General features: G+C 44.2%; 2 protein-coding genes across 5 annotated transcripts; one reads left to right on the top strand and one right to left on the bottom strand.

Annotated features, from left to right (window-relative positions):
• Positions 1-12,513: 12,513 nt before the first annotated feature.
• LOC109747604 (uncharacterized) lies at positions 12,514-21,671 on the top strand. 4 transcript variants are annotated; one of them, XM_073508680.1, is made up of 4 exons: positions 12,514-14,430; positions 14,863-15,297; positions 20,810-20,896; positions 21,229-21,671. In XM_073508680.1, the coding sequence occupies exon 1, from the start codon at positions 12,683-12,685 to the stop codon at positions 14,327-14,329; it is 1,647 nt and encodes a 548-aa protein (XP_073364781.1). In that variant the 5' UTR covers positions 12,514-12,682; the 3' UTR covers positions 14,330-14,430; positions 14,863-15,297; positions 20,810-20,896; positions 21,229-21,671. The 4 variants fall into 4 exon arrangements, with proteins under 4 accessions (XP_073364781.1, XP_073364783.1, XP_073364782.1 ...); XM_073508682.1 differs by lacking the exons at positions 20,810-20,896; positions 21,229-21,671 and adding an exon at positions 20,272-20,646; XM_073508681.1 differs by lacking the exons at positions 20,810-20,896; positions 21,229-21,671 and adding an exon at positions 16,035-16,163.
• LOC109747606 (protein LURP-one-related 6) lies at positions 15,948-19,766 on the bottom strand. Its single transcript, XM_020306638.4, has 3 exons — positions 18,813-19,766; positions 18,169-18,411; positions 15,948-16,287 (listed from the first exon to the last, which is right to left on the bottom strand). The coding sequence occupies exons 1-3, from the start codon at positions 19,035-19,037 to the stop codon at positions 16,156-16,158; spliced, it is 600 nt and encodes a 199-aa protein (XP_020162227.1). The 5' UTR covers positions 19,038-19,766; the 3' UTR covers positions 15,948-16,155.
• Positions 21,672-22,016: the final 345 nt, after the last annotated feature.

Raw genomic sequence — 22,016 nt, 5'->3', positions numbered from 1 at the left:
TTCCTCCGGTAAACGGGAGTTGCATAATCTCATAGTCATAGGAACATGTATAAGTCATGAAGAAAGCAATAGCGGAATACTAAACGATCGTGTGCTAAGCTAACGGAATGGGTCAAGTCAAGCAGATCATTCTCCTAATGATGTGATCCCATTAATCAAATGACAACTCGTGTCAATGGCTAGGAAACTTAACCATCTTTGATCAACGAGCTAGTCAAGTAGAGGCATACTAGTGACACTCTGTTTGTCTATGTATTCACACAAGTATTATATTTCCGGTTAATACAATTCTAGCATGAATAATAAACATTTATCATGATATAAGGAAATAAATAATAACTTTATTATTGCCTCTAGGGCATATTTCCTTCAGTATCCCACTTGCACTAGAGTCAATAATCTAGATTACACAGTAATGATTCTAACACCCATGGAGCCTTGGTGCTGATCATGTTTTGCTCGTGGAAGAGGCTTAGTCAACGGGTCTGCAACATTCAGATCCGTATGTATCTTGCAAATTTTTATGTCTCCGACCTGGACTAGATCCCGGATGGAATTGAAGCGTCTTTTGATGTGCTTGGTTCTCTTGTGAAATCTGGATTCCTTCGCCAAGGCAATTGCACCAGTATTGTCACAAAAGATTTTCATTGGACCCGATGCACTAGGTATGACACCTAGATCGGATATGAACTCCTTCATCCAGACTCCTTCATTTGCTGCTTCCGAAGCAGCTATGTACTCCACTTCACACGTAGATCTCGCCACGACGCTTTGTTTAGAACTGCACCAACTGACAGCTCCACCGTTCAATGTAAACATGTATCCGGTTTGCGATTTAGAATCGTCCGGATCAGTGTCAAAGCTTGCATCAACGTAACCATTTACGATGAGCTCTTTGTCACCTCCATAAACGAGAAACATATCCTTAGTTCTTTTCAGGTATTTCAGGATGTTCTTGACCGCTGTCCAGTGATCCACTCCTGGATTACTTTGGTACCTCCCTGCTAAACTTATAGCAAGGCACACACCAGGTCTGGTACACAGCATTGCATACATGATAGAGCCTATGGCTGAAGCATAGGGAACATATTTCATCTTCTCTCTATCTTCTGCAGTGGTCGGGCATTGAGTCTTACTCAACTTCACACCTTGTAACACAGGCAAGAACCCTTTCTTTGCTTGATCCATTTTGAACTTATTCAAAACTTTATCAAGGTATGTGCTTTGTGAAGTCCAATTAAGCGTCTTGATCTATCTCTATAGATCTTGATGCCTAATATATAAGCAGCTTCACCGAGGTCTTTCATTGAAAAACTTTTATTCAAGTATCGTTTTACGCTATTCAGAAATTCTATATCATTTCCAATCAGCAATATGTCATCCACATATAATATTAGAAATTCTACAGAGCTCCCACTCACTTTCTTGTAAATACAGGCTTCTCCAAAAGTCTGTATAAAACCATATGCTTTGATCACACTATCAAAACGTTAATTCCAACTCCGAGATGCTTGCACCAGTCCATAAATGGATCGCTGGAGCTTGCACACTTTGTTAGCATCCTTTGGATTGATAAAACCTTCAGGTTGCATCATATACAACTCTTCTTCCAGAAATCCATTCAGGAATGCAGTTTCTACATCCATTTGCCAAATTTCATAATCATAAAATGCGGCAATTGCTAAAATGATTCAGACAGACTTAAGCATCGCTACGGGTGAGAAGGTCTCATCGTAGCCAACCCCTTGAACTTGTCGAAAACCTTTTGCAACAAGTCGAGCTTTATAGACAGTAACATTACCGTCAGCGTCAGTCTTCTTCTTGAAGATCCATTTATTCTCAATGGCTTGCCGATCATCGGGCAAGTCAACCAAAGTGCACACTTTGTTCTCATACATGGATCCCATCTCAGATTTCATGGACTCAAGCCATTTTGCGGAATCTGGGCTCACCATCGCTTCTTCATAGTTCGTAGGTTCGTCATGGTCTAGTAACATAACTTCCAGAACAGGATTACCGTACCACTCTGGTGCGGATCTTACTCTGGTTGACCTATGAGGTTCAGCAACAACTTGATCTGAAGTTTCATGATCATCATCATTAACGTCCTCACTAATTGGTGTAGGTGCCACAAGAACCGGTTTCTGTGATGAACTACTTTCCAATAAGGGAGCAGGTACAGTTACCTCATCAAGTTCTACTTTCCTCCCACTCACTTCTTTCGAGAGAAACTCATTCTCTAGAAATATTCCAAATTTAGCAACAAAAGTCTTGCCTTCGGATTTGTGATAGAAGGTGTACCCAATAGTCTCTTTTGGGTATCCTATGAAGACACATTTTTCCGATTTGGGTTTGAGCTTATCAGGTTGAAGCTTTTTCACATAAGCATTGCAGCCCCAAACTTTAAGAAACGTCAACTTTGGTTTCTTGCCAAACCACAGTTCATAAGGCGTCGTCTCAACGGATTTCGATGGTGTCCTATTTAACGTGAATGCAGCCATCTCTAAAGCATAACCCCAAAACAATAGCGGTAAATCAGTAAGAGACATCATAGATTGCAGCATATCAAGTAAAGTACGATTACGACGTTCGGACACGCCATTACGCTGTGGTGTTCCGGGTGGCGTGCGCTGCGAAACTATTCCGCATTATTTCAAATGAAGACCAAACTCGTAACTCAAATATTCTCCTCCACGATCAGATCGTAGAAACTTTATTTTCTTGTTACGATGATTTTCAACTTCACTCTGAAATTCTTTGAACTTTTCAAATGTTTCAGACTTATGTTTCATCAAGTAGATATACCCATATCTGCTCAAATCATCTGTGAAGGTGGAAAAATAACGATATCCGCCACGAGCCTCAATATTCATCGGACCACATACATCTGTATGTATGATTTCCAATAAATCTGTTGCTCGCTCCATAGTACCGGAGAACGGCGTTTTAGTCATGTTGCCCATGAGGCACGGTTCGCAAGTACCAAGTGATTCATAATCAAGTGGTTCCAAAAGTCCATCAGTATGGAGTTTCTTCATGCGCTTTACACCGATATGACCTAAACGGCAGTCCACAAATAAGTTGCACTATCATTATCAACTCTGCATCTTTTGGCTTCAATATTATGAATATGTGTATCACTACTATCGAGATTCAACAAAAATAGACCACTCTTCAAGGGTGCATGACCATAAAAGATATTACTCATATAAATAGAACAACCATTATTCTCTGATTTAAATGAATAAACGTCTCGCATCAAACAAGATCCAGATATAATGTTCATGCTCAACGCTGGCACCAAATAACAATTTTTCAGGTCTAAAACTAATCCCGAAGGTAGATGTAGAGGTAGCGTGCCGACCGCGATCACATCGACTTTGGAACCATTTCCCACGCGCATCGTCACCTCGTCCTTAGCCAATCTTCGCTTAATCCGTAGTCCCTGTTTCGAGTTGCAAATATTAGCAACAGAACCACTATCAAATACCCCAGGTGCTACTGCGAGCATTAGTAAGGTACACATCAATAACATGTATATCACATATACCTTTGTTCACCTTGCCATCCTTCTTATCCGCCAAATACTTGGGGCAGTTCCGCTTCTAGTGACCAGTCTTCTTGCAGTAGAAGCACTCAGTCTCAGGCTTAGGTCCAGACTTGGGTTTCTTCTCTTGAGCAGCAACTTGCTTGCTGTTCTTCTTGAAGTTCCCCTTCTTCTTCCCTTTGCCCTTTTTCTTGAAACTGGTGGTCTTATCGACCATCAACACTTGATGCTCCTTCTTGATTTCTACCTCTGCAGCCTTTAGCATTGCGAAGAGCTCGGGAATCGTCTTATCCATCCCTTGCATGTTATAGTTCATCACGAAGCTCTTGTAGCTTGGTGGCAGTGATTGAAGAATTCTGTCAATGATGCTATCATCCAGAAGATTAACTCCCAGTTGAATCAAGTGATTGTTATACCCAGACATTTTGAGTATATGCTCACTGACAGAACTATTCTCCTCCATCTTACAGCTGTAGAACTTATTGTAGACTTCATATCTCTCAATCCGGGCATTTGCTTGAAATATTAACTTCAACTCCTGGAACATCTCATATGCTCCATGACGTTCAAAACATCGTTGAAGACCCGGTTCTAAGCCGTAAAGCATGTCACACTAAACTATCGAGTAGTCATCAGCTTTGCTCTGTCAGACGTTCATAACATCTGGTGTTGCTCCTGCAACAGGTCTGGCACCCAGCGGTGCTTCCAGGACGTAATTCTTCTGTGCAGCAATGAGGATCATTCTCAAGTTACGGACCCAGTCCATGTAATTGCTATCATCATATTTCAACTTTGCTTTCTCAAGGAACGCATTAAAATTCAACGGAACAACAGCACGGGCCATCTATCTACAATCAACATAGACAAGCAAAATACTTTCAGGTACTAAGTTCATGATAAATTTAAGTTCAATTAATCATATTACTTAAGAACTCCCACTTAGATAGACATCCCTCCAATCCTCTAAGTGATCACGTGATCCAAATCAACTAAACCATGTCCGATCATCACGTGAGATGGAGTAGTTTCAATGGTGAACATCACTATGTTGATCATATCTACTATATGATTCACGCTCGACCTTTCGGTCTCCGTGTTCCGAGGCCGTATCTGTTATATGCTAGGCTCGTCAAGTTTAACCTGAGTATTCCGCGTGTGCAACTGTTTTGCACCCGTTGTATTTGAACGTAGAGCCTATCACACCCGATCATCATGTGGTGTCTCAGCACGAAGAACTTTCGCAACGGTGCATACTCAGGGAGAACACTTATACTTTGATAATTTAGTGAGAGGTCATCTTATAATGCTACCGTCAATCAAAGCAAGATAAGATGCATAAAAGATAAACATCACATGCAATCAATATAAGTGATATGATATGGCCATCATCATCTTGTGCTTATGATCTCCATCTCCGAAGCACCGTCATGACCACCATCGTCACCGGCGCGACACCTTGATCTCCATCGTAGCATCGTTGTCGTCTCGCCAATCTTATGCTTCTACGACTATCGCTACCGCTTAGTGATAAAGTAAAGCATTATAGGGCGATTGCATTGCATACAATAAAGCGACAACCATATGGCTCCTGCCAGTTGCCGATAACTCGGTTACAAAACATGATCATCTCATACAATAAAATTTAGCATCATGCCTTGACCATATCACATCACAACATGCCTTGCAAAAAACAAGTTAGATGTCCTCTACTTTGTTGTTGCAAATTTTACGTGGCTGCTACGGGCTTAGCAAGAACCGTTCTTACCTACGCATCAAAACCACAACGATAGTTTGTCAAGTTGGTGTTGTTTTAACCTTCGCAAGGACCGGGCGTAGCCACACTCGGTTCAACTAAAGTTGGAGAAACTGACACCCGCCAGCCACCTGTGTGCAAAGCACGTCGGTAGAACCAGTCTCGCTAAGCGTACGCGTAATGTCAGTCCGGGCCGCTTCATCCAACAATACCGCCGAACCAAAGTATGACATGCTGGTAAGCAGTATGACTTATATCGCCCACAACTCACTTGTGTTCTACTCGTGCATATGACATCTACGCATAAAACCAGGCTCGGATGCCACTGTTTGGGTAACGTAGTAATTTCAAAAAATTTCCTACGCACACGCAAGATCATGGTGATGCATAGCAACGAGAGGGGAGAGTGTGTCCACGTACCCTCGTAGACCGAAAGCGGAAGCGTTAGCACAACACGGTTGATGTAGTCGTACGTCTTCACGATCCGACCGATCAAGTACCGAACGCACGGCACCTCCGAGTTCAGCACACGTTCAGCCCGATGACGTCCCTCGAACTCCGATCCAGCTGAGTGTTGAGGGAGAGTTTCGTTAGCACGACGGCGTGGTGACGATGATGATGTTCTACCGACGCAGGGCTTCGCCTAAGCATCGCTACGATATTATCGAGGTGGACTATGGTGGAGGGGGACACCGCACACGGCTAAAAGATCAATGAGCAATTGTTGTGTCTTTAGGGTGCCCCCTGCCCCCGTATATAAAGGAGCAAGGGGGGGAGAGGCGGCCGGCCAGGAGAGGGGCGCGCCAGGAGGAGTCCTACTCCCACCGGGAGTAGGACTCCCTCCCTTCCTTGTTGGATTAGGAGAAGGGGGGAAAGAGGAGGAGGAGAAGAAGGAAAGGGGGGCGCCGCCCCCCCTCCTTGTCCAATTCGGACTAGAGAGGGAGGGGGCGTGCGACCTGCCCTGGCCGCCCCTCCTCTTCTCCACTAAGGCCCATGTAGGCCCATTAATCCCCCGGGGGGGTTCCGGTAACCCCCCGGTACTCCGGTATATATCCGATAACCCCCGGAACCATTCCGGTGTCCGAATATAGTCGTCCAATATATCAATCTTCATGTCTCGACCATTTCGAGACTCCTCGTCATGTCCGTGATCACATCCGGGACTCCGACAACCTTCGGTACATCAAAACATATAAACTCATAATATAACTGTCATCGAAACTTTAAGCGTGCGGACCCTACGGGTTCGAGAACTATGTAGACATGACCGAGACACGTCTCCGGTCAATAACCAATAGCGGAACCTGGATGCTCATATTGGCTCCCACATATTCTACGAAGATCTTTATCGGTCAGACGACATAACAACATATGTTGTTCCCTTTGTCATCGGTATGTTACTTGCCCGAGATTCGATCGTCGGTATCTCAATACCTAGTTCAATCTCGTTACCGGCAAGTCTCTTTACTCGTTCTGTAATACATCATTCCGCAACTGTAACACCCCGCATGTAACTTGCCATATTTGTAACTCCGACTCTTGCCATTTCCGGCTATGTGATATGTTTTTCCCTCCGTTGTCGGGTTTTGTCTTTCGTTTTGTATTTTGTCATGTCATGCATTTTCATATCATGTCATCATGTGCATTGCATTCGCATACGTGTTCGTCTCATGCATCCGAGCATTTTCCCCGGTGTCCGTTTTCCAATCCGGCGCTCCTATCTCCTCCGGTGCACCCCTCTTGTTGTCTTTCGTGTGCGTGTGTCAAACTTTCTCGGAATGGACCGAGGCTTGTCAAGTGGTCTTAATATACCACCCGGAGACTACCGGTCAAGTTTCGTTCCATTCGGAGGTCGTTTGGTACTCCAACGGTTAACCGGACATCCGCAAAGTCCATTTGAGTGTTCAGCAAAACCCCCCTCCAAAACCAGCCCAAAACCCACCAAACTCTCTTCCATGCTCTAGGTCGTTCGATCACGATCGTGTGGGCGAAAACCGCACCTCATTTGGAGTCTCCTAGCTCCCTCTACCTATTTATATGTGGACATCCCGAAAAACGGATTCGCAGACGAACCCTAGAGTTTTTCCCACCGCGCCGCCGGACGCGTCCGTCCGTGCCGGACAACGTCCAACCGCCCCGCCGCCGGCCCGCGAAGCCCGCAGCGGGCCCGCCCGAGCCCGCCGCCGCCTCCTCCGCGCCCGCGCGCGCCCGCCACCGCCGCCTCCGCCGCCGCCGGCCGGCTCCGCCGCGGTCACTGCCGCCGCTCGGCCATCGCCGCCGCCGCGCCTTCGGCGACCGCCGCCCCCGCCGGCGACCGCCGCCTCCGGCCGGCGCCTCCTCCGTCGCCGCCTCCTCCCTCCGCCCGAGCCCGCCGGCCTCTCCTCTCCTCCCGCCGGTGAGCCACCCACCGGAGTCCCGAGCCCCGTCGAGGAGCTCCCCGATCTGGATCTCGCTCGGCGTGAGTTGACTTTTTCCCCAAGCCCGTTTTTTTCTAAGTCCTAATTTTTCTCAGCATATGCTCCTGTTCCCGATGCGATAACTTCTTGCATGTAGCTCCGATTTGCGCGTGTAATATGTCAAATTGTTCGTCTCGTGATGCTCTTCATTTTGTTCAATTGCACCATTTTCTTTAGAGGTTATCTTGATGCCCAAATCTTCGTTGGAAGAGGGCTAGTTGCTGTTAATCTCTGGTTCTTATCAGAACTTGGAGATTTGTCATTTTTGTATCATTTATTCTGTGCATCTTTTGAGCATGAGCTCTACATGTGTTTTGAAGTATGACATGCCATCTTTCCAGTGGTATAGTCCATGTATTTTTTTGATCTCTATGGTGACTAGCACAAGCATGCAAATTAGGCCCCGTAATATTTCTGATTTCAGGGACTTGGTGATTTCTCTAAGTCCTTGTCTGCTGTAACTTTGTTGCCATGTAAACTTGATGTTACAGAGAGATCCATGCATATTTTGGAGATGTTCAGTAAAGATGTTTTGTAGCTATAGTTGTAATTGATCCATTCCTGCAATTGTTTGCAATTTTAGAGTGCCATAGCATGACTCAATCTTGCTCTACTTTTGCTATAAAATATTTCTGGCAGATTCTTAACATGATATGCATTTTTGCCAAGCTTATTGTAGTTGATCCATACATGCTATGTAATTGTTCTTGCCATGGATAGCTTCATAAACATGCCATCTTGCTGTAGGTATGCTTGGTTTGTCATGCATTGCTCTGTAGTGAGTGCATCAAGCTCACAAAGAGGCCTACATATTAATATTTCTGCCATGCTCTGTTTTCTGCTAAGTCTGAAACCTGATAACGAAACTTGTTATGTTTACATGCTTGCCATCATATCTTCTGGTCCTTTTTGGCTTATGGTCAGTAAGGGACTTTTGTCATGTGCATTTAGTAGAACACTGCCATGCCATGTTTTGCTATGTTAAGTTCCTGTAGCATGTTGATTTCGTGCTCTGAACATTGCTACCTGATGCTGATTTCGGCCATGTCGAGTTTTTCACTGTCTGTGAGCCTGTAATCTTTTGCACTTTTTCCATGCTTGTTTGAGATTGATATGTTGTGAACTAGCCGTAGCTCAGTGTTCATCTTTTGTCAAGCATCTCCTGTAGTTTACTGCCATGTGCTTTGTTGCTATGTTGGGGTGTTGTAGCATTGTTACTTGTTGTATTTTAAGTGCTATCTTGCTGTTTATCGCAGATTAGTGTCATTCTTGTTTCGCTTGCCATTTGCAAACCGTGCATCCGATTCCGGCGATCTTTATATCGATTTCGACCAAAATCATCTCATCTTTCCAGTGGCATGCTTGGTTTGCCAAGTTACTGCCATGTTCATCATTTTCCTTCCGGAGCACGCATACGCATCGCATATCATACATGTTCTGCATCATGTTGCTCGCGCATTCCTCGTGATTGATTGTGGTTCCGTTTGCTTGTGTTCTTGTCTTGGGTAGAGCCGGGAGACGAGTTCGTGAACGAGGAACCTGTCGAGTACGCTTACGAGGATCAAACTTTCGACAACTCTGAGAACCTTGCAGGCAAGATGACCACCCCTCGAAATCACTTCTATCTTTGCTATGCTAGTTGTTCGCTCTATTGCCATGCTCCGCTACCTATCACTTGCTATATCATGTCTCCCATTTTAGCCATGTCAGCCCCTAACCATCCTTTCCTAGCAAACCGTTGTTTGGCTATGTTACCGCTTTTGCTCAGCCCCTCTTATAGCGTTGCTAGTTGCAGGTGAAGTTGAAGTTTGTTCCATATCGGAACATGGAGATGTTGGGATATCACAATATCTCTTATTTAATTAATGCATCTATAATATTTTGGTAAAGGGTGGAAGGCTCGGCCTTATGCCTGGTGTTTTGTTCCACTCTTGCCGCCCTAGTTACTGTTATACCGGGATTATGTTCCTTGAGTTTGTGTTCCTTACGCGGTCGGGTGATTTATGGGACCCCCTTGACAGTTCGCCTTGAATAAAACTCCTCCAGCAAGGCCCAACCTTGGTTTTACTATTTGCTACCTAAGCCTTTTCACCCGGGTTTTCGCGAGCCCGAGGGTCATCTTATTTTAACCCCCCCGGGCCAGTGCTCCTTCGAGTGTTGGTCCGAACTGAGTAGACTGCGGGGCCCCCTCCTGAAAACTCGAGGTCTGGTTTTACTCGTAGGATGTCTCATCCGGTGTGCCCTGAGAACGAGATATGTGCAGCTCCTATCGGGATTTGTCGGCACATTCGGGTGGCTTTGCTGGTCTTGTTTTACCATTGTCGAGATGTCTTGTAAACCGGGATTCCGAGACTGGTCGGGTCTTTCCGGGAGAAGGTTTATCCTTCGTTGACCGTGAGAGCTTATGATGGGCTAAGTTGGGACACCCTTGCAGGGTATTATCTTTCGAAAGCCGTGCCCGCGGTTATGAGGCAGATGGGAATTTGTTAATGTCCGGTTGTAGATAACTTGTCACTTGACCCAATTAAAATACACCAAGTGCGTGTGTAGCCGTGATGGTCTCTTCTCGGTGGAGTCCGGGAAGTGAACACGGTCTGTGTTATGCATGACGTAAGTAGGTGTTCAGGACCTCTTCTTGGTCATTGCTAGATGACGTCCGTTCCGTTGCTTCTCTTCTCGCTCTCATTTGCGCAAGCTAGCCACCATATATGCTTTTGCCGCTGCAGCTCCACCTCTTTGCACCTCTTTGTCCTACAAGCTTAAATAGTCTTGATCTCGCGGGTGTGAGATTGTTGAGTCCCCGTGACTCACAGATACTTCCAAAACAGTTGCAGGTGCCGACGATGCCAGTGCAGATGACGGCGTCGATCTCAAGTGGGAGTTCGACGAGGAACGTGGTCGTTACTATGTGTCTTTTCCTGATGATCAGTAGTGGAGCCCAGTTGGGACGATCGGGGATCTAGCATTTGGGGTTGTCTTATTTTTCATCTGGATTTTGACCGTAGTCGGTCTATATGATTGTATTTTGGATGATGTATGAATGATATTTATGTATTGTGTGAAGTGGCGATTGTAAGCCAACTCTTTATCCCATTCTTGTTCATTACATGGGATTGTGTGAAGATGACCCTTCTTGCGACAAAACCACTATGCGGTTATGCCTCTAAGTCGTGCCTCGACACGTGGGATATATAGCCGCATCGTGGGCGTTACAGCAACTAACTCATTAGTTGCAATGCTTGCAAGGCTTAAGTGATGTGCATTACCGAGTGGGCCCAGAGATACCTCTCCGACAATCGGAGTGACAAATCCTAATCTTGAAATACGCCAACCCAACAAGTACCTTCGGAGACACCTGTAGAGCACCTTTATAATCACCCAGTTACGTTGTGACGTTTGGTAGCACACAAAGTGTTCCTCCGATAAACGGGAGTTGCATAATCTCATAGTCATAGGAACATGTATAAGTCATGAAGAAAGCAATAGCATAATACTAAACGATCGTGTGCTAAGCTAACGGAATGGGTCAAGTCAATCACATCATTCTCCTAATGATGCGATCACGTTAATCAAATGACAACTCATGTCAATGGCTAGGAAACTTAACCATCTTTGATCAACGAGCTAGTCAAGTAGAGGCATACTAGTGACACTCTGTTTGTCTATGTATTCACACAAGTATTATGTTTCCGGTTAATACAATTCTAGCATGAATAATAAACATTTATCATGATATAAGGAAATAACTAATAACTTTATTATTGCCTCTAGGGCATATTTCCTTCAAATTTGGTTTGATTTTGATCGTATTAATATTAATGAGTTTTATCCATTTTCTTTTTGAAAGTTCGTTGGAATCCATGTTCACGTCATTAGCAAACAATTTGTACAGGAACAACACACCCTCGTGCGAACTCGCATCTAGGGTTTCCTGCTCCTCGATGCCGGTGATCCGCCTCATCTCCTATGGTCTTTGGACCATGGAGGCGTGGTGGATCCCGGCCCTTGCCGGTGAGAGGGCTTCGTTTTTAGGTCCTTTTCTGACTTTTTGTTAGGGTTTGTGCCATGCTCAAGAAGATGAGGCGACGACGATTTCTTGCATATGGAATAAGATTCTTCTTGCCTAGCCTCCGTCCCAGTGATGCTTCAAGCGTCGTCGAAGAGCATGTGGAGGTGTGTATCCGGCAGATCTCGAGGGATTCGGTCGGCGTTTGTCTTCGGTGGACCCAGTCTTCATTCATCTACGTTCGTGTGTCTGTAGATTGGATCCTTCCGATCTACACTTCTCTTCATGGGCGACAGTTGCTGTTCTGGTGCATTGGTCCTGTGGGGTTGACCTTTCGACTGTCTACTACAATAAATTTTGCTTGACTTCAGGGGGGGATGACGGTGGTGCGCCTTCGGTTCGCTCCAGTATTTGTAGTTGTCGCTAGGTGGTCTATGAATCTAAATGTAAATTTTACTTCTTGTGTTGTTTTGACGGCGGTGCGCCTTCAGTTCGCTCCAGTGCTTCTAGTCGTCGGTAGGCGGTCTATGGATCTGGATGTAAATTTTACTTCTCGTGTTTTCTGTATTACCTTAACAGTTGATGAATATATTGAAAGTTGTCTCGCAAAAACAACAACAACACATTCCAAATAATCTGCTGTTTCATAAGTTCTTCAAAACCATTTAAGTAACACAGACTCGAATTCAAGCGAAACAAGTGGATCTGTGCTTCAAATCAAAATCATATTCATACGAGTTATTGTTGGACCGCTGCGCACAGTACAGATTTACAGAAAAGCCCCAACCGGGCCAAACCCTCTTCTCCCTCCCACACGCACCACCATGCGGCCTACGCCGCCTCCCCCCATCGCCGTGATTCCATGACCGCCGCCGCGCCGTCTCCTCCTCTCAAGCGACCATCCGCCGCCGCCTTCTCCGATGCCTCCCCAGCTCCTCATACACAGCCTCCTCCAGCTCCGGATCCCCCCTCGCCACCCCCTCCTCCGCCTCCTCCACTCCTACAACCCCATCGACCGCCCGCCGCCGCAGGACCCGCCCCTGCACGACGCTGAGCTTTGGATCGCCAAGGCGCTCGCGACTGCCGCCTTACTCCTGCCACACTACCTCCCGGCATTCCGCCGCCTCGCACCCTCCCAGGCCGCCGCCGCCGCCGCGCTCCGCCACGCGCCGTGCGCCTCCTCGACGCTCCACCTCTTCTCTGCGCTGCATTCCGCCCACTCCCAGCTCGCCATCCCCCCGTCCGCTCATTCCTACCGCTACGTCATCTCGTTGATGTGCCAGTCCGGCCGCCACACTGATGCCCTCCAACTGTTCGACCAAATGACGGACCAGTCTGGTTACTTTCCCAATGCTCGTTTTCTCTCGTTCCTGTCCGGTTCCTGCGCCACTGCAGGCCTTCTTGATGCTGCTGCAGCATTGCTCTCAAAGGCATCCCAATTTGGTTGTTCCATTGAAGCGTATGCATATAACAAGCTCATGGGCTTGTTCATTGGCCGTGGCCGGGTGCAGGACGCTGTGGCATTGTTTGAGGGGTGGATCCAGGGGAGAGTGTATTCCCCGGACGTCTGGAGCTTTAATGTCGTCATCAAGGGGGTTTGCAAGGTGGGGGATGTTCAAAAGGCGCTCGAGTTGGTCGAAAGGATGGATGAGTTTGGTTGCTCGCCAGATACTGTCACACATAATATTCTTGTGAATGGGCTATGCAGGGCAAAGGAGGTGAGTAAGGGTCGTGAGGTGTTGAGGAGGCTTCAGAGAGATGGTGTTTGCATGCCCAATGTAGTGACATACACCTCAGTAATCTCAGGTTACTGTAAGACTGGCAGGATGGAGGATGCAATGGCAGTATACGATGACATGGTTGCGTGTGGGACATCACCCAATTTGGTCACATACAATGTGCTAATCAATGGATATGGCAAGGCTGGGAATATGGGGTCTGCGGTGGCAGTGTATCAGCAAATGATACTTCGTCGCTGCCTTCCTGATGTTGTGACATTTAGTTCATTGATTGATGGATATTGTCGGTGCGGACAGCTTGATGATGCAATGAAGATTTGGGCTGAGATGTCTCAGTACCATATTCAACCAAATGCACACACGTTCTGTATCATAATACACACATTTTGTAAGCAGAACAGATCAGGGGAAGCGCTTCATTTTTTGAAAAAAATGAACATGAGAACAGACATTGCACCACAAGTGTTTATATATAACCCTGTGATTGATGTACTGTGCAAGGGTGGAAAGGTGGACGAAGCAAACATGATTCTAATGGAGATGGAAGAGAAAGGATGTCGTCCCGACAAGTATACATATACTATTTTGATAATTGGGCACTGCATGAAGGGTAGGATAGCAGAAGCCATCACATTTTTCCATAAAATGGTAGAGACTGGGTGTTCCCCTGACAGTATAGTAGTCAATTCTTTTATTAGCTGCCTTTTAAAGTCTGGGATGCCTGGTGAGGTGGATCACATAATGCGTATTGCAGCAGGGGGTGCTTCATCGAGTTGGAAAGATCCTTCTCCTGTTACCCAAAGCGTAGACATTTCAGTAGCTGTATAGCTGAATGATACAATGGAGAATGTAAGGAACAGCATCTTGACTGTTTTCGGTGCGAATTACGGGGCATCTGGCGCTTGTCCAAATAAGAAGAACAAGCTCTGGTGAGTCGTTGTTTTGAATCAAAGGCCTCTTGCATCAACTATACTAACTACTACATTTTGCACATTTGAACTACTTCCATACAAAATTGTATAACTTCATAATTATCATGTTAACTCTCCAAAATGTGTTTGATTTAATAGGTTGAGTGGCCTGTTTAATGTTTACTTCACATTTTAGTTCAGCATAGATATATAGCAGCGTTAATCAGTGGTGGTGATTGTGATTAATAGTCTGTTCGAGTCCGTAGAAAATGTGAGCAATATTTTACTGCCCACACGCTAATCTTATTCTATAGACATTAGAGAGCTGACTTGCGAAATTCCTGATTTTTATATACATGTCTAGTCATGTGAACTGTACTGCACTTGTATTCCATTGAAACACGATTGAATATTGGAAGGCATTATACTGACATTTTATTTTTACATTAGTGGTTTTGCAGAACATTCAGTCAAAAGGAACTCAAATGTAACCAATGACATCTTGGTTACACCAAGGGTATGGAACTATTGAGAGACTAATCCAAAGTTTCATGCTAAGAAAGAAAAGGACAAGCAGCTTGGTGCTCCGTGTATACGTTGAAGTGATTCGATGAATTCCATAAAGGGAAGCAAATGGTGGAGCTGTAAATTTCAAGGGGCCTGCTGATCAGCTGCAGTAGTGCTACATCACTTGCTCAATGGACCCTTGACACACTCCTCAACACCTCATGTATGATTTGTCGACTCCCTGGGTAGATGATAAGATCATCCAGTCACTTGGACCTGCCTGTCAAGAACCTTCTTCGTTTTGGAGGAGCTGTTACCTAAATGAGGGGGAATCAGCAGTTGAAGAACACGATGGAAGTAATTTACCCTCTAGCAGAGGTACTTAACTTGTATTGTGCCTTGTTCATTGTTCACTCCAGTATAGAAAATATTTTAGGAAAGGGAAGTTGATCATTTCAACTGTCATGCACATTGTGCGCATTTTTCCTACAACCATGCCTACAGAATAACAAGTCTGAGCATACAGTTTTAACAGTTACACCTTCTTTGTTTTTTGAGTAAGTTACACCTTCTGCTGTGATGCTTGTTATGTTGTTTCTTAAACATATTTGTTACTTAGTACTAGCAACTTTCTAGTTTTTGCGACATAATGTATGGCATGTTGAGGCGCGTAGCAGTCTGGCTTAGAAGTCTTATAAACTGAGTACCAGAAAAGCTAACGCGGGTTTACCTATTTTAATGAAAACATTGTGTTTATCTGCTAGAACTTTGCGAAACACCTTGTTTCGTAGGACGTCAGTGTTAAGATCATGATAGCCTGCTAATTAAGCATAATATGCTCCATTGAGCGAAGTTCAATGGGTAAATACTTCGTTATTCAGTGACCTGTTATTTCAATACATAGAGTAGTCAATATAGATTCATAAAGCTGTCTCAGGAATGTTATGTGCGCCTGTGTTTTTGTGTGCTCCTTTTGCTTTGTTGTGTGAACCACTGTTTGTCAAAGAAATAATTGAGCAGCACACATGTTAAGCTCATATAATAAACTCTTGGCACTACTACATCATCAATTAATCACTTGCCAACTTCTAAAACTGGCTAAATCTAATATGCAGTGTAGCTGATAGCCTGATACAGTGGGATGTTGTCACTTGCCAGTGGACATACATTCGTTTGACCTCTACTTCAAGACTAAAGTAGGTGGCTGTAAGTGAGCATATTCACCCATTCATTTTATTAACATCTGGTGGATTCTCCATGGATGTTGTCAAGAACTGCCATCACCCCAATGATAAAAGCCTGGTCACATCCTGACTGCACTGTCACGTGGTAGAAGTCATTACTTTCTATCAGCTCTTTCTTCCCCATCTACAGTTTGAAGAATATATTTGTTAGTTCTCTATCTTTTTTGTAATGCACATATGCTTGTGGCATGCACTGAAATTCTTATACACTTTACCAGACACACTTGCACAGACATGTAGAACAACAATCAAACAAAATAACTGGAAATAATCAAACACCATTCCTTTACTAAGTAACTAACATCTCACTTTAGATAGCATATTTGTTCTTCCCTGATGTCATGGAATAATTCTTGTTAATTATAATCCATGACAGAATGATATGCATGTACTCAATAATTTTGTGATAACACAGTAGAACTCTACAAATGAGTTCCGTCCTTGGATGGATCAAGCGTTGATGTGTCGCACCCACACACACATGTGTGTTATGTGGTAATCCGCGTGTCTGGCAGTCCATGAGGTAGAGGATGAACTGTGGATTTATCTAAGCAACCTTGGCTCTAGATCAAGCTTGTGTTTCAGTAGGACGTGCATCTAGTAACTTTGTGATAACACAAATGTATACTTTTACTTACGAAGCCTTTTATCCCAAACAAGTTGGGGTAGGCTAGATATGAAACCCTTTCACGAGGACTTCCCAGGAGGTCACCCATCCTAGTACTACTCTCGCCCAAATGGGTTTCATACCCAAAAGACTGGCTAGTTTTTACGTTGGCTCGCCAAGCCTATCACAACCCTTAGATATGAAACCCTTTCACGAGGACTTCCCAGGAGGTCACCCATCCTAGTACTACTCTCGCTCAAATGGGTTTCATACCTATGGGACTGGCTAGTTTTTACGTTGGCTCGCCAAGCCTATCACAACCCTCCTCCTTTACCCGGGCTTGGGACCGGCTATGCCTAGAAGACATAGGCGGAGTTGATACAAATGTATCTTACAAAATAAATATAACTTGCTGAAAAAGCACATGTAGAAACTTTTTCTTGCAGGGGATTATGAAGGTATGTGTGGCATACCTGCACTACTATTTTGCTGGTACAATCAATTATCGTGCAGTATCTATCTGCAAAAGATATGTATGTTCTTGTGGCATGCATGGAAATTCTTCTAAACTTTACTAGACACACTTGCATAGACATTTATAATAACTGTTGAGGCCCTGTTTGGTTCAGCTTTTATCGACGGATTCCGCTGCCGCGCATCAGAATCTGAACCAAAGGGCGAACCCAGCAGAATCCGATTCCAGAAATCCGCTGCCAAAATCTGAACCAAAAGCGGAAGCAGCCCAGGACGTGCTTTCCAAAATCTGATTCCGCTGCGGGCCAAAATCTAAAAAAGCTGTATCAGCTGGTTTGCCAAATGACCTACATCTTTTTCACATCAGATTTTCCACAGCTGGTTTTCCACAGCAGATTTTTCACAGCTGCTTTTAAAAATCCACAGCCGAACCAAACAGGGCCTGAACTGGTATGGGCCCAAGCCCATCAAGCTTTGTCACTTAGGGCCCAAGCCCATGTGAGCGTGCTGACCTAGAAGGGGGCATTCAGTCCTCAAGTTTCTGTCCGCCACACACACACAGAACTCGCATGGGCAACCAGACAAGAGAGCTCGAGCTGTCTGAAGGGACTGCTCTCCCTCTCGATCTCAACAATATCAATCAAGCAAAACCACTGGAAATAAACACCATCCCTTTACCAACATCTCACTTTAGGATAGCCTTTGCTTATCCTTTCCCGTGTTGTCATGGAGTAATTCTGTTAATTATGACTCATGGGGAATCTGTAGTTCACAACTAATTTGGCCATATTGAAGCAAATATATGCACATGCTTTGTAATTTAGTGATGACACAAAGGAACTCTACAAAAGAATACAATTCACTGCAATTACATATGTAGAATGTATTGCTTGCAGAAGAATTATCAAGGTATGGATGGCATACCTGCGCCACTATTTTTCCAGTGCAATCAATTATTGTGCAGTTCCTATCTGCAAAAGATCCACAGACCTCGAAATCCCAATTATTGCAGTGCCTCTTTGGTTCAATGTGAATTCTAACCGGTGCACCTTTTGCTATGCATGATTTGGGATCAGTTAGGCTAAAGACCAACTTGTTTTTCCCTTGGTAATCCATTGAGTACCCATTCCATTTGTTCCGCGTGCTTAGAACCTGTACAATTCCTCCCTGTAATGGAGCACATAGAGAGTTTCATTCTGGTGATATTCAAAGAAATACAGGGTATACGGACATGAGCGAGAGATCGTTTGTGTTTATCTTCTTGGCTGTCGACAGTTAAGTTTTCACTGTCTCAAGAGAACTGCGTTGAAGTTACTTGTGCCCTTGTTTATTTTTGTTTGTTCAATGTTCACCCCCCCCCCCCCCCCCCCCCCTCACAAAAAAAAGAGCTAGACTGGGCACGGTAGAATAACATAAATAAGTACATAGGTATCACAATAAATGCATGGAGCAAATAGTTCCACTCCTAATCGATTAGCTTTTAATTCAGGTGAAGCACTTCAAACAACTGGTAATAGAGAAAATAAGCCTATCTACGAGTTACTATTCAGCAACTTATGATGTATTACCTTTCTAGAAATGAATAGTATCTGTTGTCCATCACTGTCTTTCACCATGAGCTCTCCCTTAGATCCAAGTATACCACAACCATCCACGATGAAAACAACATTATGACTAAAGTCAGTAACAACAAAACCACCGCCATTCACTACCATGGGTCTTCTCCTGATCATCAGCGCCGCTGGAGTGCTTGTGCAATACATCTTACTGACTACAGGCATGCTGTTGTCCATTTCGCTTGATACTGCACACAGAAGAGAGGTGGCCCTATTACTCAGCTCAAACTCCTGTTTCAGTGTCTACCTGGCTTCTAGCATCTTGTGTGGCCAGCAGGTGAGTACTTATATTGGGGGGCAGAGCATGGTTGTTTTAGAGAAGATGGTAAGCCAAGCTAAGAAGCAAGGAGAAGGATGCAGTAGGTGTGGTGGTTCAAGAGTTTCTTTACAATGGAATCACTGCAGGCTCTCTCCACATAAAGTTATTCCTGAAAGCCTGGTCTGGTTGAATAGACTTTCTCCAACTTTCCTGAAGCATCATCATTGGTGTCAGTTCTCACAAGTTTCTTGCTCAAGTAATGTCCATTTTTATGCGGTTTTCTTTTTGTGGGCGCTTCTCATGTATATACACTCTAATGCAGATTATCGAGTACACCACTTTTTGTTCCTTTTAGCTCGAACTATTATATATGTTGCCTGAACTTTGTACAAATCTAGGGGCCAGTGTACCATTTTCCAGTGGTCTTTCCTGTGAGTGTTGAATTGAGTAGTGACTATGTCTGAAAGGACCATGCAAGCGTATGGCCAAGTTAATACTCCCTCCGTAACTTAATATTAGGCGTTTTTTGACACTGTCATAGTGTTAAAAACATCTTATATTAAGTTACAGAGGTAGTATTTGACTACTCCCTCCGTTCCTAAATACTCCCTCCGTTCCTAAATATTTGTCTTTCTAGAGATTTCAATAAGCGACTACATACGGAGCAAAATGAGCGAATCTACACTCTAAAATATGTATATATACATCCGTATGTGGTAGTCCCATTTGAAATATCTAGAAAGACAAATATTTAGGAACGGAGGGACTATTTGTCTTTCTAGAGATTTCAACAAGTTACTACATATGGAGCAAAATGAGTGAATCTACACTCTAAAATATGTCTATATACATCCGTATGTGGTAGTTCATTTGAAATCTATAAAAAGACAAATATTTAGGAATGGAGGGAGTAGAAAGCATGATATTAGTTTACGCTTCTGGACGAAATTTGTCTTGTGTTATCCATGTACATGGAAAAGTACTTGGCCTCTGGGCACATGCACCTGTATTCTACTACTAGAGTAGCAATCATAATCCCAAGTGACCAATAATTATGCTTTTATTTTCCTGAGCTTTATCCATGGCTAATGTTAATCTGATTGCATCATTGTATGAGTAATATATCTTGTTCAGCAATTAACAATCTGTCAGGAATTTTTGCAATCTCTGGATTGGTGAAAGCATTGCGTATACAATGAGAAGAAGCTAACATGTGGATTAGGATGCAAGCTGACACGTGTTGGGTGGTCAGTAGGAAGAAAAGTTTGTATGAAGGTCATGAATATAGGCAACCAGGTCTTTCTGGTAAGGTAATGCACAATTGGCAGAAGTATGGTTGATCAAGATATAACCTATACAAGGAAAACTGCCAAATGAAGCATGAGAGGGATGGCATAGCGAACAGTATACGGGAAGCTTCACATCTTGTTACTGTCAAATTGTTGATGCCCATCTTTCTGCTTATATTATTGTAAACTTATGAGGGTTCGTCCCTTTCTAGCATTGGTCCCTTGAGCACGACTGGTAGATGTGCAGTGAATTCATTTTCTTATTTCTGTCGCACTTACAGTTTTATATCTTTGCATGTTCTCATTGTGTGCTCCGTATGCTGAGATTTTTATTTTATTTATTTGGCCGCTGTTTGCATTATGCCCTTTTATTGTTGTTGACTGTTTTCCTTCGACTGAAGGTCCCTTTCATGCAATCAGTCATGCTGTGACTGGAGCTGTAGAATCTCAGGATCCTTGACTTCTGAGGTGTGAATCTAAAAAAAAAGGTACACTATATATCCTGTTCTTGATGCATATCTAACTTGAGGTGAAAAGGATTCGCCATAATATATTGCTGGTTCACCGGTAATTTCTGGTGGCCTATTGAAGTTTTGTGCAATGGTGGAATATATTTGGTCTTCCTTTTCTTCAATGGCCAACCATTGTTAAATAACAGGGACCATTAGTTGTTGGATCTTGTTCTCTGTACCTGGATCATTGGTGAAGCATAAGGCGAGGCCGCTCTGTGCTTTTGTTGGAACTTGAACATGTACAAATATTTGGTACGAAGTGCCTAACCTAAAGGTTCTCTTGCCTAACCCGGACCACTTGTGGCCAGGAAAGGTGAACAGGGGGGCGGTAGCACGTTGTCAACCATTTCTGTTAAGTGAAGGCGTGAAGCTGTAGGCAAGAGTTCCCAAGAGGAATGGTTGATGAACTCTACTCACCGAGCCTTTGGGGCTAAGCAACCACCTGCTAAAGGAAACTTAAGAGTCTTTTCGTCCTTCATCCGCCTGGTGTCTCGCTGACAGTGTGAGTCTGGATTGGTGACGAATGGAGTTTATGAGAACGGGCTCAGCTTAACGTGGATACTAGACGAGAACTCTAGAAGCAGTTCATGAGCTTAATCTTTAACTACAGTCGTTGGACAATATGCTAAGCCATAGGAGTTAGGTTCAGGAGAGACTCACATTCAGCTATTACACAGGATTCTCTTTCCTCTTTTTTTCCCTCAAGTCTAAACAGTACTCCCTCTGTAAACTAATATAAAAGCGTTGAGATCACTAAAGTAGTAATCTAAACACTCTTATATTAGTTTACGGAGGGAGTATATGATAAAATGGATTACATTTACACGTGCCGGTTAGTGCTTTTCAAAAACGGGCTCTCGGAGAGACATGCATAGAATCTCCTTTTTTGCGTTCTTTTTTCGGTGATCGTTTCAGGGAAATCACTAGTTAAGGGTTATTATTTTGTTCGGCGGGGAGTTAAAGGTTATCCTTTGTGTGGGTCATTCTGGATCGCTTCCATGCGTGGCGCAGATTCTATGCCGCGAAGACAGCCTCTACCTTTTCCCTCGCGGATGGCATTGATTTCTCATCCCACGGCTGGTTTTTTTAGACAGAA

Source organism: Aegilops tauschii, chromosome 2 (assembly GCF_002575655.3).
Source record: "Aegilops tauschii subsp. strangulata cultivar AL8/78 chromosome 2, Aet v6.0, whole genome shotgun sequence".
Lineage (NCBI taxonomy): Eukaryota > Viridiplantae > Streptophyta > Magnoliopsida > Poales > Poaceae > Aegilops > Aegilops tauschii.
Note: the sequence above shows the minus strand (reverse complement) of the source record. Positions and strands in the feature narration are given on the sequence as shown.

Bases quoted from the DNA above. Each gene is read 5' to 3' on its own strand.
- LOC109747606 (XM_020306638.4), bottom strand. From the start codon at position 19,037: ATGGACAACAGCATGCCTGTAGTCAGTAAGATGTATTGCACAAGCACT. The intron at 18,412-18,812 runs GTAATACATCAT...GCTCCATTACAG, and splicing joins TACTATTCATTTCTAGAAAG to GGAGGAATTGTACAGGTTCT. The intron at 16,288-18,168 runs GTATGCCATCCA...TTCAAACTGTAG, and splicing joins CTGGAAAAATAGTGGCGCAG to ATGGGGAAGAAAGAGCTGAT.
- LOC109747604 (XM_073508680.1), top strand. From the start codon at position 12,683: ATGCCTCCCCAGCTCCTCATACACAGCCTCCTCCAGCTCCGGATCCCC.